The sequence below is a fragment of the Temnothorax nylanderi genome, unplaced genomic scaffold (genome assembly GCF_030848795.1).
Source record: "Temnothorax nylanderi isolate EJ_2023f unplaced genomic scaffold, tnyl_v1.0 TNYL_tig0227_pilon, whole genome shotgun sequence".
Taxonomy (NCBI): domain Eukaryota; kingdom Metazoa; phylum Arthropoda; class Insecta; order Hymenoptera; family Formicidae; genus Temnothorax; species Temnothorax nylanderi.
Window position 1 is genome coordinate 46,508 of NW_027249289.1, and position 18,777 is coordinate 65,284.

At 32.4% G+C, this 18,777-nt stretch overlaps 1 protein-coding gene across 6 annotated transcripts; it reads left to right on the top strand.

Moving 5' to 3' along the window:
• The first annotated feature begins 1,584 nt into the window (after window positions 1–1,584).
• On the top strand, window positions 1,585–17,551 carry LOC139779484 (alpha-glucosidase-like). 6 transcript variants are annotated; one of them, XM_071717855.1, is made up of 22 exons: window positions 1,585–1,716; window positions 2,884–3,054; window positions 4,654–4,991; window positions 5,353–5,478; window positions 7,183–7,590; window positions 8,363–8,618; window positions 9,701–9,896; window positions 10,239–10,379; window positions 11,274–12,435; window positions 12,503–12,621; window positions 12,695–12,874; window positions 12,943–13,100; window positions 13,196–13,650; window positions 13,716–13,825; window positions 13,891–14,012; window positions 14,099–14,469; window positions 14,544–14,907; window positions 14,986–15,177; window positions 15,272–15,477; window positions 16,769–16,929; window positions 17,033–17,112; window positions 17,263–17,551. In XM_071717855.1, the coding sequence occupies exons 2-9, from the start codon at window positions 2,895–2,897 to the stop codon at window positions 11,344–11,346; spliced, it is 1,698 nt and encodes a 565-aa protein (XP_071573956.1). In that variant the 5' UTR covers window positions 1,585–1,716; window positions 2,884–2,894; the 3' UTR covers window positions 11,347–12,435; window positions 12,503–12,621; window positions 12,695–12,874; window positions 12,943–13,100; window positions 13,196–13,650; window positions 13,716–13,825; window positions 13,891–14,012; window positions 14,099–14,469; window positions 14,544–14,907; window positions 14,986–15,177; window positions 15,272–15,477; window positions 16,769–16,929; window positions 17,033–17,112; window positions 17,263–17,551. The 6 variants fall into 6 exon arrangements, with proteins under 6 accessions (XP_071573956.1, XP_071573957.1, XP_071573955.1 ...); XM_071717856.1 differs by lacking the exon at window positions 15,272–15,477 and having other exon boundaries at window positions 14,099–14,490; XM_071717854.1 differs by lacking the exon at window positions 15,272–15,477.
• The last annotated feature ends 1,226 nt before the right edge of the window (window positions 17,552–18,777 follow it).

Below are 18,777 nucleotides of genomic sequence, written 5' to 3' on the forward strand. Positions count from 1 at the left end.
ATTATATGTATATGAAATAAGAGTAGAAAAAACTGAAGAATATAATGGTATTAGAAAACTTGTACACTTGTAAAGTAAAAATCGGTTACCCCTTCAACGATCTTCGCCAAATTCAATACCAACCTTCCTTTAATGCTAACAAAATTTTCCTTTAATACTTTTCCTTCTATTTAGGCATAAATCGGTATTGAAAATCAAAGATAAAATTTAAAATTTATTTCTTTATTCCTTTATTCCTTTATTCCTTTATTCCTTTATTCCTTTATTTATTCCTTTATTTATTCCTTTATTTATTTTTTTATTTATTCCTTTATTCCTTTATTCCTTTATTCCTTTATTCCTTTATTTATTTATTTATTTATTTATTTATTTAATAACTCCCCCCTCTGGGAAAGACGTAGTTCTACGTCAAAACTACACACTCTATAGAACTCTCCGGAAAATTCTACCCCTATTTCATATACTTGTGGCAAAAATTCGATCCAATAGTTTTTAAGTTAAAAACGTTCAAACATACATTTCGGGTGATGTATATTTGAACGTTTTTAACTAAAAAACTATTGGACCGAATTTTTACCACAAGTATATGAAATAGGGGTAGAATTTTCCGGGGAGTGCTATAGGGTGTGTAGTTTTTCGTTATCTATTTTCTGGAAACCGATTTTTTTAATTCTTTATTTTTTAAATATTAAAAAAATTAAAGAAATCGGTTTCCAGAAAATAGATAACGAAAAACTACACACCCTATAGCACTTCCCGGAAAATTCTACCCCTATTTCATATACTTGTGGTAAAAATTCGGTGCAATAGTTTTTAAGTTATTAACGTTCAAACATACACCACCCGTAAGGATTTTATATATTAGTATAGATATGATATATATATGTCTGTTTTTTTATATTAAAAAACACAGATGTACACAAAAATATATAATAATTAAATTTTATGTATAATCTATATATATATATATATGTATATTTATGTATAATAAATAATAAATAAATATATAGATATATAGAGGAAAGTCCCCTATTATGAGATAGGATCCTAATATGAGATGGCGGAGTTTTTTCATGGTGGGATCAACAGATGGGGCCTATATAGGGCTTTTTAGCTTAACATATCTCATATTAGGATCCTGTCTCATAATAGGGAACTTTCCTCTATTATATATCTACGTACGCAAGGTTTCCTACTTCAAATCCATTAATTTTCCATGAAAGATTTTTTTGGTCAATTCAGAGTAACTGTTTTTTAATAAAGTCAATTTTTTGAAATATACGTTGAAGAATCCGTCATCTCTCAAAATTTAAAGCACAGATTTTTTGTTCATAAAAATTTAATTATTATATATTTTTGTGTACATCTGTGTTTTTTAATATAAAAAAACAGACATATATATATATATATATATATATATACATTTTTTTAAAATATTTCTTACTGTTAGTCGATTAATTTTTGCGCTCTATTATTTTGAGAGACACTGCTTTAGTTGTTGTTTAGTTGCATTGATGACTTTTTATCTTGAAGGAGTTACATAAAAAATTTCACTAAAGAGAGAGAGAGAGGTATATATCTTGCGATTAGATATATATTAATGTGCTCCGCGCAGAATTCATCGCGTTGTGTGCATGAAACTCTACTCGACCGTAATTACATAATGCAGCTCTAAAAGAGGAAAGATTCGTTTACTTTACAACAGTAGATCTTACAGTAAGTGTTTGAGAAATCTCTATTAGTCTAAACGTAAGCATTTGTGCCGATGAATTACTAGTAAGTAGTAAGTACGCAAATTTGTAGAAATAATTTTATTGCTACTTACCATTTTACAAACTTTATAATAATACAGTAACAAAAATTAAGTTGCTGTTACATCGAGATGTTTCAAGATACCTTTTTATATATTGTACAATACTCTATATACAATACGAATCGATGTTAAAACGATAATAAAAGACACGTGATGTACTCTAATATTAGAGCGATAAATTATATAATTTATTTTACTTTTAGAAAATTAGAAAAAATATATTTAAAACATTGTTACGTATCGTAATAATTTTGTGTAATTTAATTTGATTTTGATAAATAAATTATCACAATTTATAATTTTGAGATTGTTATTGACTGTGATGTTAAGATATAACGAACAACTGTTTATACAGATGTCTCGCAGCTTACATAATACATCGCAAGGTTCTTTGCAATTTCAGTCCAACTTGAGTTAATAGATAATGCTTGTAAATAGATTAGAAAAAGTATATCTGAATCAAAAAGGTTTCAGGTTTTATTTACGTTTTTTGATAAAATGTTTCTAAAATAAATCTGCAGATTATATTTTGTTTTGTAATATTGCAATACAAGTTTAAAGAGTTTTATCAGACATTATAATCGACAACAAAGCTCAAGAGCTATTAATATTTAAAGACATGTGATTCGTTATTAAAGATATTATATTTTTTGTAGCACTAAAAGAACAATTTAAATCAATATGTCCAACAAATAAAGTTTCAGTCATTAATCAAGCCATTGGTTACTTTTAAAATTAACAATTATCTTAAATTTGTTTTATTTCCGATAAGTCTAATGTTAAACTTCCATCTTTTGTCTCTTACGGTTTTTAAAATAAACTACGATTAACTAAATACTATTAGATACATATTTATTGACGTTACCGCGCATAAATAACACAGGCACACAAAAAAATTGTTATGTTTGATCCGGAGATTAGACCATAATATTCTTATGTATTTTGACACTCTGAAACCGAATTTGATGTCCAAATTGTTCCACCACGTCACAATTTTTTTCCGACGGAAAATAGCTTGATTTATCAGTATTTTTGTGTGCCTGTGTAATTATTTATAATTCATTTTTAAGATCTAACAAGGATGAACAAGAACGGTGTAATAACGCTTTGTACGATACTACTATCGTCCAATCTCGCATATAGTGAATCTAGTCCAAAATGGTGGCAGTCAATGTCTCTTTATCAAGTTTATCCCAGAAGCTTCAAGGATAGTGATGGTGATGGTGTCGGGGATCTTAAGGGTATGTTTTTTCATTTGCAATAAAATCCTAGAAAAATGTATTGTAATTTCCATAATATAGAGATAATATGGAGCAATACAATTATATGTCAAATAAAAATATATCATTCTAAATAGTAAGATAATGTAGCATTTAAAAAAGACTAGACTTCCGTATGCGACCCCCCCCCCCCTCCAATTTTGTTCTACTTTTGTAGGCATGGCACGTAGTACATACTGAAAGAAGTCGAAAGCCCCAGTGCTAACTTGCAGAAATGACTATTTGTTTAATATTCAAATTTTTATTATTTAGCTAGATTTTGGATTTTTGGACTGCGAATGCGAAAGATCGGTTTTTTGGATAACTAAGTAGGTCAGTGCGTACGTTAGAACGTAGTTTAGCTTTATAAAAGTAGAATTTGAAATGTAAGTTATATTTTTGTGGCAGCTGGATTAGTTATCTATCACATCGTGCGTCATTGGAGCGCTGTAATAGCTGGATTAGCTATCTACTACGGGTGCTTTCCATTTATTAACACAAGTCGGCACAAATATCGTTCTATCTTTCTTTGCATTCAATGAGTAACGAAGACAGAAGAACACTTGTGTCGACTTGTTTCAGTAAATAGAGAGCAACCTATATCACGTGCTTTTGAAGTGTGTGCATGAACCTGTTACAAAGTGCAAATAATTTTCGCTAGAGGGCCGTACGATGGTAAACTTTCGTATAAATAAGAATTAATTGGTGTTATATATCTGAACGCTTCCGAATAATAAGACTCAACAATTTTCTTTTTAGTGTTGGTTTTATAACTGTATCACTATGAGAAGATTTTGCGTAATTATCAAGTGAGTTTGAATGCTAACTTGTGTTTATTTTCAGCTTTTGATCAACCAAATTTTAATTTCAAGTTTTTAGAAATATAGATTTAGAGTTGGATTAGTTTTTTTATGTGAGAGAGGGGCGACGCTTACAATGGACGGAACCTACACTGCATTCACGCATACACTTTTCCATCCACACAATTGCAATGGGGGGTGGACCTCGCTTCCTTTGCTTACAGAGCGAAATGAGGTCTATTATTGTAATTTTACGTGGGTTTTCAACTTTCCACGCGAAGAGAAGATATTGTGCATAAGCAGTCAAAAAATCCAAAAATTAGCAAAATATTAAAAATAATTTGAATGTTTAAGAAAATAGTCATTTCCGCAAGTTGGTACTGGGGCTTTTGACTTCTTTTAGTACGTACTACGTGCCTGCCAAAGTAGATAAAAATTGGAGGGGAGTCGCATACGGAAGTCTTACCCAACAACAAATTTTTTATCAAATATGGAATCGATAAAATTTTTGACTCAATGAATAAAGTTTCCCCCTCCCCTTCTGATATTTCGAAACATATTAAATATATGTTGTAAATTTTTTATATTTTATATTAATTTATACCTTGACAATTTAAATCGATTACAAAACACATGTAAGAAAATGTTAAGTACGTTTGAAAAAGAAATTAAACGTTTATTTATTTATTTAATCATCAATCTATTTATTTAATCGCACATTAAAAGATTAACAGAGAAATATTTCGTGAATATAATAAGATTCAAAAATTTTTGTACACAGGTATTATAAGCAAATTGGAACATCTCGCCGAGTCAAATGTCGATGCTTTCTGGTTATCTCCGATTTATCCGAGCCCGATGGTCGATTTTGGCTATGATATTTCCGATTTTCGCAACATCGACAAGAGGTTTGGTACTATGAAGGATTTCGAGACTCTCTCAAAGGCCGCGCATGACGCGTCGATGAAAATTATCATGGATCTTGTTCCCAATCACTCGTCGGACAAACACGAATGGTTCCAAAAAAGTTTGCAAAGCATAGAACCTTACACCGATTATTACATATGGCATAAAGGCAAGGTGCTGCCTAATGGAACAGTTACGGTGCCGAATAATTGGGTAAGTAATTAAGGTAACCCGAAGCTTACGTTCCGTAACATGACTATAAGGACAACGGAGACTGACGACGCGAGAGTTGTGCTTTGTGAATGGACGACGTTGTTAAAGTCGATAAATTAATCCAAGTCCGAATACGCGAGTTTATTATACAGTATTATGTATAATACACATGCACACGTAAGCACATTTACTTGCAATGTGAAATAACTCATCCAAACTGAGCAATGCTACTAATACCCCGGCTAGTATAAACGCAACGTTCTTTCGAATATCCTTGGTATACTTGACGTTTTATAAATGTAGTTTTAAATGCATAATCGGATATAAAACGGAATGATTGAACGATTATCTGCACGTATAGGTGAGCGTGTTCGGTGGATTAGCATGGACCTGGCGTGACGAACGACAAGCATATTATCTCCATCAATTTACACCGGAGCAGCCCGATCTCAACTATGAAAACGAAAACATAGTGAACGAAATGAAGGTATATAGCACGAAATAACTATCGTAATTAAGTTTGGCTCAATGTTTTTCATCCTATTCCTTATTTTGATAAACAAATTAGTTTTTATATAAAGTTATAATTTTATATTAATATAATATATGTTGCAAAATTACAATTGTATTCTCATGGGTCTCATAGTACGAATCACATAAACGCTAGAGATCGCGGTAAATTTCCAATTATTTATACTTATTGTTAAAACATGGCTTGTCAACCGAACAATTTTCATATTTAATAATTTTGAGGCAAAATTCCCCCGATAAGTGGCCCACGTGCACCTCAATATGAAAAGAAAGTATTAGTAATAAAATATCTAATTCTCTCGATTAGAATCAGAACTTGAATCAAAACTGATATCGGATTATCTTGTTATCTCTTGTTGTCTTGGGTAATCAGTGATTGCTAACAGCACAACAGCAAAGCAGCGTGCAACGTCGCATTTGTTTTTTTTACACCAAGGGTAATTAACTCGCGGATGACATATCAAGGCCTGTTGAAATATATGTAAAATGGACGGACAAGAGAGAGAGAGTGTAAAGTAATTAGCTGATGCTCGAACGCAATGAGCTTAAACTTATAATCGCGGAATAAATCAGGAAGCGGACGTACAATTTGCCAATTTTTCAAAAGTGTGGACACTTAAAATATCGCGCGTCCAATGCACATTAATGCGATTTTATGAGGAAGATGATGATCGATAATGATCGTCCGACTGTACGGTGACAAATATCCAGCGGGCATAAAGCGATACAATTACAATCAATTTAACAAACAAAAGTTTGCCGGGCTGAAATAACAACTTTTAAACAAATTATTTGCACATCGTACTTAATTAAAGGCTGTGGAAATTATCGTGCAGTGAATAGCGCGGTAAGCTCGCGTGACGCAATCTGCAATCATTTTTAAATGGCCTTAAAAATTTGATGAAATTCCAAGTCGTGTAAAATGTGTCTTTCATTTGTTTTGTTATGTACGTAACAAAAATTTTTTGTCAGTATCCTATTCCGTATATTTGCTCGTGCATGACAGATGTCGAGGTTTTATTCAATTTCTTTCTTTTGCAAAATTGTTCACTAACGGCAAGATGCTTCCTCTTATCGCAGCCTCAAATACCCTTCAAATCCCTTATGTCACAAAATTTTCTCGGAACATGCCATTCATAATATAAAGCCAAATGGAACTGAGAAGCAACTACAGTAACTCATTTATTCTTTTTTTTAAACGTATTATCTTTGATATTAGCTAATCGGGAATGACTTTTGTTCAATTTAATTAACAACATTATAGCAACACTTATCTTTCTTTTTTCATGTTTTTTATTAAATAAATCTAATAGAAAATTACATTTGATACAAAATAATCACTTGAGCTAAGTAATTAATCATACAATATATATACATGATTAATGCATTACTGTAACTATATTACAGTATATTAATTGTAAATTTTTCCATTTCCTAATATGCATGAATTAATTTTGCAAACGATTTGATTTTGTAAAACATAACAAAATAATTAATCAAATTATTTTATAATTTTTATATGCAAACCATCGAATGTGCTTTTAATGGAGAATACTGTATGTAGCTTAGTGGCTTAATCCACTTGAAGATACATATAGATCGGAAAGGTATATAGATGTTTCACTCAAGCATATATCGTGCTCTCTACTTCTGCCCTCAGGATATCATGAGATTTTGGCTCGATAAGGGGGTGGACGGCTTTCGGGTGGACGCGATACCATTTTTGTGCGAGGACGTCAGATTATTGGACGAACCACTTACGGGTAATCCAAATCCTAAAGACCCCGGCTACACGTATAAAACATACACCCAGCATCAGCCGCGCACCTACGAAATAGTCAGAGGATGGCGAGAAGTGATGGATGAATATTCGGAAAGAGTTATGATGATGGAGGCTTATGCAAACATGACGATGACGATGAAGTATTATGTGTACGGCGCACATTTTCCCTTTAATTTTGGTTTTATTACCGATACGAATAAAGATTCCAAAGCAACTGATTTCAAGAGATTGATCGATGGATGGATGGTAAACATGCCTGTTTTGAGAGGAACTGCTAACTGGGTGGTAAGTCGAGAGAAACGTGTATTTCGAATCTAGAAAGAATCAATTCCCAAATATCGCTTGTGATTAAAGGCTGGACATTTTTTTTTAGCATATTATGCAATATGCTTTCTTTTGGAAGTACATTACCATTCGAGAGAGAGATGCGCATATCTATTATACATAAATATATTTAAGAAGCGTATAGAAGAGTCAATAGAACAACTTTTGATTAGAAACTTATGTTCTCCTGAGTCAGTACAGACCTTTGAATGTATGGAACTCGGATAATATACCAATGAAATAATTGTAATTTGCTACTCTTGCATTAGCTTGTTTTCATTAAGGTTTTGTTAAGGATTACACTAGAACAAACTAAATTTACAAAAGGTGTTCAAATTGGCGACCTCCACATTCAATACAAGCATTCCATCGTCGAACAAACTCTGACGCACTCTCTCAAATATCCCAGGTATTTTACGTAATCCTTAACAAAACCTTAATAAAAACAAAATAAAGCTAGTGGAAGAGTAGCAAATTATGATTATTTTATTGGTATATATTATCCGAGTTCCATATACATTCGAAGGCCTGTGGTACTGACTCAGGATTACTTCGAAGAACATAGGTTCCTAATCGAAAGTTGTTCTATTTTGACCCCTCTATACGCTCCTTAAGTTTGGCAGTAACCTTTTGAATTACTCTGTATATACATATACGCATCTTGTGACCTCTACTTTTAAGATTAATAATAAAGTCGATAATGTAGTTTCACAAAATTATATTCTTTCCACAGGTTGGAAATCATGACAAATCGCGATTGGTCACGCGTTATGGACGGCAACGAGCGGAAGCTTTAACTATGATAACTCTATTGCTTCCGGGAGTGGGTGTAACTTATAATGGTGAAGAAATCGGCATGGAGGACACGTGGATCTCATGGGAAGACACCAAAGATCCGTGGGGTTGCAATGCCGGCAGAGATGGTTTCGAGAAAGCATCTCGAGATCCCGCAAGAACACCGTTCCAATGGGACGACACCACTTCGGCTGGTACGAGTTTATTTTTCCCCCACCCTCACACTCCCGTCCAGCACCTTCTAAAATCGCTATGTTAATCTATCAGTTAGGTCCACTGAAACACAATTTAAGCTGATTATTATCTGTCAAAACTAATCACAAAAATTCACAGAAGTTCAGAAGTTGAAACTAAGCCGATTGCAAAATTTTAAGCTATCTTTTGTTGGTCCAATTAATAGAATATTTGAATTATTGATAAAACAATATGTAGCTTGTTATTTTGTTTATTAATATAATAAACAAGTTTATTAATAATTTTAAAGCAGAGGAATATTATCGACTTTTTTAAACATCGACCAAGTTAAGTATTACTTCACTATAACGTTATTTGCAAAACAAATATATTTCTTCTCAAAAAAATCGATCAAACTATCTGACTGATTTGACTTTTTAATAAATAGCAAGTCTTTTTAGTACACTGAAAAAAAATTTGTTAATCCCAAAAAATATTTAGTCCGATACGTGCAACTAAACATTTTAGTAAATTTAACTAAATATTATTTGAATTAATTAATTTTTGTTTAAAACATTTTAAAGGTCGACATGAATGCACTATACCTTTTTTAGTGCGACTTAATAATTGTTGAAACAACTAATGTTTAGTTAACTAACATGTTTAGTTGCTCGTATCGGACTAAATATTTTTTGGATTAACAAATTTTTTTTCTCAGTGTATAACTAGTAACACTATAAAAACTGATTCACATCGAACATAGTACGCCGTTTCAATGTCAGTCTCGTGTCATGGCCCACATATTAAGAATCAACACGACGTGCTTATCAGGTCAGGCGTCACATTTTGAGATTACGAAAAAAAGTGGGTGAAAAACTACGTAGATACAACAAGTTGCTCATCGATCGTATTACAATATCCTGTCGTTGTCAGTTTAGATTTGTCATTTGTAGTATTGAAAAGGCATTATGTTTTATTGAAACTATAATATCGGACCATCATATACCGTAATATTGGAAGTATAATTATGTGAAAGCGATATTATATAATTATAAGACTTGTTTGATAAGAAATCTTAAATTTATTTTAATTATAATTTTAGGATTTTCTACAAATCCAAAAACGTGGCTACCAGTTAACAAAAACTACGTGACACTTAATTTAGCCGCGCAAAAGAAACAGAACAACTCCTACTACGCTCTATATAAAGCGGTTTCTGCTCTGCGAAAATGGCCTGCGGTTAAACGTGGAACCTTAACCACGAAATTATTGAACGATGATGTTCTCGCTTTTACCAGGTAGGATATATACCTACATATATATTATTATAGCCTCGACATTTTTGTATTAAAATTTTTGTCTTGAAATGTTCCAAGAAATCTGCCATTAAGAGAAAGTGCGGTAGTTTTTAGACACCCTATATATTGTATATAGAATATAACAAAAATGCATGCAGTTATTCTTTAGTAATATTATTGAAGCGCGTTTTATCATATGTATATTTAAAAATATAGGTATTTGATCTTTTTATTATTGCTAGTATCTATATATTCTTAATATTTAATTTTCCTGACGAGATAACGTAGCGCTTGAAAGTGATCAACGTCAATAATAAAATCATAATGTGCTTGTTATTACAGGAAAGCTAATGGGCAACAATCGGTTTACGTAGTGGTAAACTTTGCAGATAAAGAGAAAACTGTTGATTTATCAACGCTTGTTCACGCATCAAATCAATTAAACGTTTATTATGCCACTACGAATGCTCATCATCTTATTGGGTAAGCATTTTTTTTTTCTTCGCATATTGCACGCTAAGGTAAAACTTCACAATTAGGGTCTATACGAGAAATCAATTGGGAAGAGGTAAATTTTATGTATTCCTGCCCCCTGAATCCAAAACTGTTGATAAAATTTGAAGGTTGCTTATATTTTCTAAGATAACGTCATGGAAATGAGAAAAAATGCGGTAAATATTTAGTATTAGAAAGCCACCCTCAATTTTCATAATTGTGAAATATGTCATCAAGGGGCGATAGCCCCTTTCCCGCTTATATGTGTACTGTCTAAACACTCATATATATATTAGCAAATTATTTCCCTTAGTATTGACACAAATTCGTATTTTTTAAACTTTTTTTGTTTATAACTTTTAAATAAGCAATAACCGTCGATTAAGTTATAAGGAAAAGTTAGAGTCATATCTTTGGTAACATATTTCAAAATAATCATAATTATGGGAATTGAAAGTAGCTCCTAATACTAAATATTTACCGTGTGATCCACCCACACAACAATTGGGTTGGGTGAGGTTAGTTTTTTTGGAGGTGGAGCCGCCCGCAGGGGGGGCGGAACCCCGGTCGTGTATACGGTATCATAGAATTACATACTATTATTCATTATATTTTTTTTGTTAATAAAACTTTGTAATATGCAATGACCCACAACTTTAATCAACAGTTGTGGATTCAGGGGGCAAGAATACATAATAAAAATTTACCTCCTCCCAATTGATTTCTCGTATAGGTCCTAATTGTGGAGTTGTACCCACGCTAATTACGCGCGTTATAAAATAAAATACATGTTATGGTATTGAAGCGCAAGAGGCGTATTATATGTCATTATCTCCTTATCTCAAATGTGTGTGTGCTCATGTTTCAATTTTTTCTTTATAGAAATATTATCAAAGATGTTCGTGCCTTAAAAATTCCTGCATCAGGAGCTGTGATATATACTAGTACTACGTAAAACTATGTAAAAAATCATAGAAATGAATATTCGAACGAGGCGTTATTTTTCTCAATGTAATTTCTATAGTACTTCAGATAAAAAGACGGAATTACCCTTTATGGTCATTTCTTACATCCGTGTAACGCTGCTGTTTTATTTATCTTATTAAGTTCTTATTAAGATGCTCTATATTTATCTTATTAATTGGATTCATCTGCGAGAAAAATAATGTTACGCTTATAGGTATAACAGCATAGATAATGCCTCAAATAACAATAAATTATATTATTAAAGGAGGAATGATTACGTTAGAAAAACAAGACATGCTAACGTTAAATGTTTCAAATATAAATTGCGATTATCATATTTCTATGCACATGTATAATACTATAACTTCTATGTATACATATAATCAAGAGACACGGTAGTGTCTCGCGCCAAGTACACGCGGAGCGAGACCGACCGTGACTCTTTTACGCGACGCGACGAGTTGCGAGTACTCGAGATGTTGAGATCTCATATAACGAGTGAACGGATCAAGTTTTAAGTAGGCTTGATCGATAGCTTGGGTCGATTTGGGGGGGGTTTCTCTTATAATATTCCGCTACGTGCCCTACGAGCGGAAATATTGCGACGCAAAGTCCAAATGTGAAAATTTATTTTTAAGATACTACTTCTTCTACTTCTACGTCGACCGTCTCTCATGCCATGCCATCATTTCATTGGCTGGAGTCGCGTCCTTTTCACTTTTTCGACACCAGGGCGGTGCTAGTATCGCCAGCACATATGTATACGTGTGTGTACTGCGCGAGTGTAGATAGTGCGTTTAGCGCGCTGTCAGTCAGTTCATATATATCACGTGATCAGAGAAAATGTCCCTTTCACTTTTTCGACACTGGCGGCGCTTTCGCGCAGTGCAGATATAGTGCGTTCATACGTGTGTGCTGTACTGCGCGCAGTGCAGATAGTGCGTTCAGTGCGCTGTCACGTCACAGTCAGTTCACTTAACCTATATCGTTGAGAGAACGGTAGTGTCGTCGGAGCGAGACCGACCGTGATGTGATAGTAACTTACGATAATTTACTCGTTTACGCGGATTAATTCAAGGTAATTGTTTTAATAATATAATTATCCTATCCTATATATAACTACGTTTACGCGAGTGTTTACACAGGTTAACCTAGATTGTTGTGCATAACATGGATCTTTCTTATTTACTCGCATGGAGGAAACGATCGTCGCTAATCAGAGACTGTTTTTTCTTCATCATTGAGGAATATAATTATATCTTGGGTGAGTTTATCTTAGATTTTAATTATTATACTTTACTGCAAATTTTCAAAACGTTTTATTTCATGTATCTTAGCACGTCTGAAAGAAACGAAGAGATATTAACGGAAATGAAATTTATATTATCACAGCTTTTGATGAATTTATTGAGAAAGTTATGCACCGGACGATCATTCGATTTGCAATTAGGGCTATCGGTTCTCTTTATGTTATCAGAACAAGAGGCGTGCAGTTGGCTTTCCACCGTTTCTACATCGTAAGAAAATAAATCTATTTTTCGATAATTAATTTTCGATAATAATGTGTAAAGATTTATATTTGTAGATTTCAGACCGATCATATTCAGCATTGTACAATCTCAACTTTGGGATATGAATATTCGCGCTTGGGGCAAAATCGATCATTGACACAAACGTTTGAGAGTTACAAGCTATTGCATATTTGGGCACAACGACTGTCACGTTATTCAATAACTTCTAAAGGTACGCTCATGCATTATCATTGAGTCTATTTTTATATTAAACGCAAATCTTGTTATACATATGTGTCAATGTATATATTTTTAATACATTTACAGAAGTTTTAACAAATAGTGCTTCGAGCAAAAGAAAAATTTTACAGCAGATCATAAACAGTACCTAATAAAGAGAACGTGATTCCTTTATTAAAAGATTATTGTTGTAGCTTCGGATTTAATTTCAATGATTGCCTTTTGAATTATTTACAAATATTACTAAAAACGTGGAATCCAACGATAACCGTTTCGAATACAAGCGTGAATAAAGGCAAATGATATAAGAAAATAATATGTATTTGTGACAATTAATTTAATATTTGGATATTTACATATTTTTATACGTAGATCATTTTCGTATGATATTGAACACCAATTTAATAATCGAGTAATATATTATAGAGTTACTTATCTGTAAAGATGAAATCGATGAATTAAGAAAGAAATGTAATGGAGTTGTTGCGCAAATGGAAGATAAATCCATGTTGAAGCGATGTATCTCTACGTTATGGGAACACGTAAGCTATAAAAATGTTGGATAGTATAGTTTCTTATAATGTGAATTTTACATTTAAATTTCCAGATTACATTTTACCACTATGAAGTGTTTATTATACTAATGGATCTCATAGGAGACAAAAATATGGAAAAGAGAAATTATCTTTGCTTCTTGCAAAATTACACTCGGAGCGGGTAAATTATAATAATTTCGCATATATTAATTTTGAATTTAATAATCATACTATCAATCATGACAGGCTTCCTACACCAATGGAACACGATGAGTGGATACAGCTTAATCCTGGACATAGTACGTTGCCGCCGATAGCCCAATGGAGACTTCCGTTCTTGCTTAAAGTCGATATTTGGAAAATCATTAGTAAATATATTTCAGAAATAAATTTATGGCCAGCACTTGGATGATTACTTAACTTAATTTCACATTTTATTAATTCTCGTTACTAGCACCTGAGTTGAATTTAAGAACATACGGCAAGTGGCTTGACATCGCACCCGTACTTAATTTGGAGGCACATCTCATATGCACATTAGCTATTAAAGGTGAAGTGACACAAGTATGGGGAAATAATTCTACTGCATCGAAAAATACTGCATGGTCGCTTTATCCGAAAAATACCACGTTGCTGAAAGATATCAAGAAATGTTTACAACGGATGACAGATTCAGATGGATTCTATTATGGTACTGCAGCATTGTACTATGTCGTAAATCATACACCTCCGGGTGCTGATCGCGTTGCTGCCGCGAAAGAATGTTACGAGTATGCTCAGCTGGCGGCACAGAATTCCACTAAATTCGAAGAAGGAATGTTAGAAGTACGGTAATCTCTGTGTAAAGTACGTGTCTATGTTGTAAAAAATATATTGACTTCTATGGCTTTTACTTTCAGAAAATTAAATCCAAATATTTTTGAGATTTACGTCCGAGCATATTCTACGTACGTACGGATTGGAGAAAGATGAGTATCTTGCTCTAATTGAAAATCCGTGCAAGCTGGTGTATGAATTGTATAACGAAGAAAGCATACCATTACGATATCGAACTGCAACCAACTACAGACCCGATATTAACGCTGCTGTTAACGAGCTGGGTAAACTGTTCTCGTTGAATACGATAAAATTGCGTATGGATTTATTGGAAGAATGGCTACAATCTAATGCCAGGTATACCGAATTGTCTCAAAGCTTTACAGAGACGTTTCTAGCGACGAAAGAGTCTGATCAGAATACCAACTATGAAGATAATTTACTTAGGTAATATTGTTGGTACACCATTTTTTTTATATTCAATTTCTAAATCAACAATTGATTGTGAAATATACTTAATTGTAGGATATGTTATATGCTGGAATATGGAGATATGGATTTGTTTGCACAATTTCTTATAAACATAGGTTTCGGCAATCGTCATGGCGAGACTGAATATAGTTGTAACGTACGATATCGAGTATTTCGAATATTGCAGACTGTCGTTGATACTACAACGTTAGAGGAATTGACCAAGCAAGATATATGTACCTTTAGGTATAAATAATTATAATAAATTATTGTTTATTTTATCGGCAGAATATAAATTTTTCTTGCATATTAAAACGTTGATCTCACTTCAATATTTCAGAAAGTATATGAAATCGTTACAGTACACCGGCAAATTGGAATCTTTAGAATTATGTTACAGCGTTGATACATTTGACACATGTTGTAAACGAGATATTCAAAACTTGAGAATATCAATCCGTGATGTTAAGATACAGTTAAAAGGACTTTGCTTCTAAATTTTAGGATATTGATAATTATGAAGTGAGCGAAATGTAAATCTGTGAGGTAAATGAGAAATAGTCAAAAGAGAAATATGTTGATTAGTGCCAAGAAGAAAACGTAGCAATTAATTGGGCTGATTGAATTGGCAGATCAAAGTGGCATTTTTTTCGTATCAAGTAATGAAATGGTTTGATGTTTATATGACTAGCGTCTATGTATTATATTATAAATTATAATCTTACAATATCATAATATTTTATGTGTCGAAATATATTGACCAGTAGTCATTTTTTTATGGCACGTTTATAATACCAATTGTCTGTGGTAAGCAGTAAAATGACGTGCGATAGATGCAGGCGCACATTTGACTCGAATTAAAAATACAAATAAATTGTAATAATGTTATAATATGAAGTTTGTAGTTCGTGGTTAGTCTTTTGAAAGAGAGGAGATAAATATTAACTTGACATTGTTTTCTGCTGAACGCACCTGATGACATACATGATGTCCGTTGATTATACATTGTACCCATGTTCTTTAAATTACGCCAACTACAAAGAGAATATATATATTGCTTTGAAAAATAATTGTAGTGCAACTACTCTTAAAAAATAAAACAAAATTGTGTTACCTAACTCAACCCAAGTGGTATGTATCTTTGTATTCCTGAGGATCTTTCTATCAACCCAAGTGGTAGTAGTTTTAATTCTCCTTGATAAAATTATAATATTACAAAGAATTATTTAATCATTTTAATCACAAAGAATTAAAGAGGTAACATTATAAAATAAAAATATTTAATTAAAATAAAATAAATAAATTTTTCTTGTAATATGTATTTACGGTGTATTCATAGAAGATATCCATATGTATTGTAAAAATTGCAATTTTTATTTATATATATTTTTAAATATGATTTTGAAAATACGTATTATTAGCAAGCTATTTTTTATGTATTTTTACAACATGCGTTTTGTACAATGCAACATTAAACATTTGCTATTTTATTACTTGGTCAAATAATAACAAATACCTAATCATAAGTTAAAAATTTACATATCTAAAAAATATATTTAAGTGTTATTATAAAAGTATAAATTATCCTCTAGAATTATAATATTACATATCATTATTTATATTTAGTTTTAAAAGAAGAAAATCATTATACTTGTATAGTTAATCATAAAAGGCATGGTGATAATAGTTTATCGCTGCATTATTATATATCATAATTTAAATAAGACTTCATTATGTATCACATTTCTGTTACTTGAAAAAAATGCTTTTTAATTTTAATTTATGTAACATACATGTACACGCTTATAATATATTAATTGACTGTATTTTTTCATAGATTGAGAACAGTTCTACGGCGAAAGATGGAACAGGAAGTTTCGAAGAAACAATCGTATCATTAGACGAAAGATTTACTAAAGTATTGACACGACTTCTAGATCGAATTTGTGATTTGGGTTGTGATAATAACAATAAGAAATTACTTAATGTGTTATGTCGGTAAGAATTTTATTTATATAATTTTTATGCATCCTTTTTTTCTCACACAATTGATATAAAATTAGATACTAATTAATTTCTAAATTATTTATGTTTGAATTAGACTTGACTTCAACATGTTTTACACCGACATACTAATACGTCGAGGGAAAGAAAAGACCGTCCCGCAGCAAGATATATCTGGCTAGTAATATATTATTTCTCATTTATGCGTACATTGCACATGCAGACGTTGTACGCATGCATGCATGAAAGATGGAGTGGACAATAATCTGATCAATATTACATGTTTTTATTGTTTTTTTATTTTACAAAAAGAAATGATTATTTCAGGGTATATAAGAGTACATAATATAATGGAAGTATATATATAATATAATGGAAGTATATAATATAATGGGTATATGGAATCTTATCTATCTATACTGTCTGCCTCTGCCTCTGCCTCGTCTAATGCCCCAATGATAGTATGGTGATGAAAGTCTGTACAGAAAGGCCATAAATCTTTCTTCTTGCCGCCGTATCCCCGTGGCTCTGCCTCTTGGTCTTTGAACTGTAAAATAATATGTATATTGTATAAGAAATTTTATGAATTAAATACATATAATATGAATTAAATTTATATATAACGAGAAGATATTTATTAATTTCGATAAACATATTACCTTGTCTATTATCTTCGGTATAAATTACGGTACTGCACAACTTGTATCAGTTGTATTGTGGAGTCCACTCTTATAATGTGGCATACTTTTGAATTGATAGTATAATTACTGTCATTAATAACAATTCTTTCCACTGAAATATTATTTATGGTAATAGGAGAGAATAAATTATATATAAATAACCAGTACGTTATAGTGAGCTATGTTCTCTTCTAGCTATATTAATTTTTGCCATCATATTGTGACAGCAGGCCATGCACCATTTCTGCTGTGTTTCTGCTGTTATTAGCTCATATGGCTCATGTCCAATTCTTGCTACATTTTTACTATCACATTGTGACTGCATGTTGTGCACGATTTCTGCCGCGTTTCTGCGATTACATTGTGGGCAGCAGATCGTGCTGCTAGAAAATAAGCTTAATGAGGACGCAGGGGACAGGAATCTGCTCGATGGTCATGCTCGGATCTGCTGGCATACTGTCGGCATTCTGCTAGCATTTGGCTATTAGGGAATAGTGTAATAGTAATAGCATAATGTTAAAGCTAAATGGCGCGCGCGAAGCGCGCGCGTCTGTGATGTCTAGTGTCATATATTGAGAGACCGACGTATCTTACGAAGAAGTATCTTAATAAATAAAATTTTTACATTTGTTTGGACTTTACGTCGTAATATCTTCGCTTATTAATTTACCTACTAGATCGATCGATAACAATGCGAGCGCGATATCGAAACTGGCGATACTATAGTATCGCCAATGTCGAAAAAGTGAAAGTTACATTTCTCTGATATATATATATATATTGAGATATATTGAGAGACGTCGACGTTAGTAGAAATATCTTAATATAAAATTTTCGCATTTCGACTTTGCGTCGCAATATCTCCGCTCGTAGGACACGTAGCGGAAAAATAAAAACACGTTGGCCTTTGGCCAACTCGAACGTGCGTATCCCATACGTATAAAAGTAAAGTACCAGTTCAAATACAGATAGCGAATTGGTTTCAGTCATAAAATGTTCCATAATTTATGTGCTTTTAAAATATGCACAATGAGATTTCCGTGCTTATTCCCTTTCGCCGACCTGAACGTGAATACCCCATACGTACAAGAGTAAAGAACCAGTTTAAATACAGATAGCGAATTGATTTTAGTTTTAAAATGTTTCACATATTATATGCTTT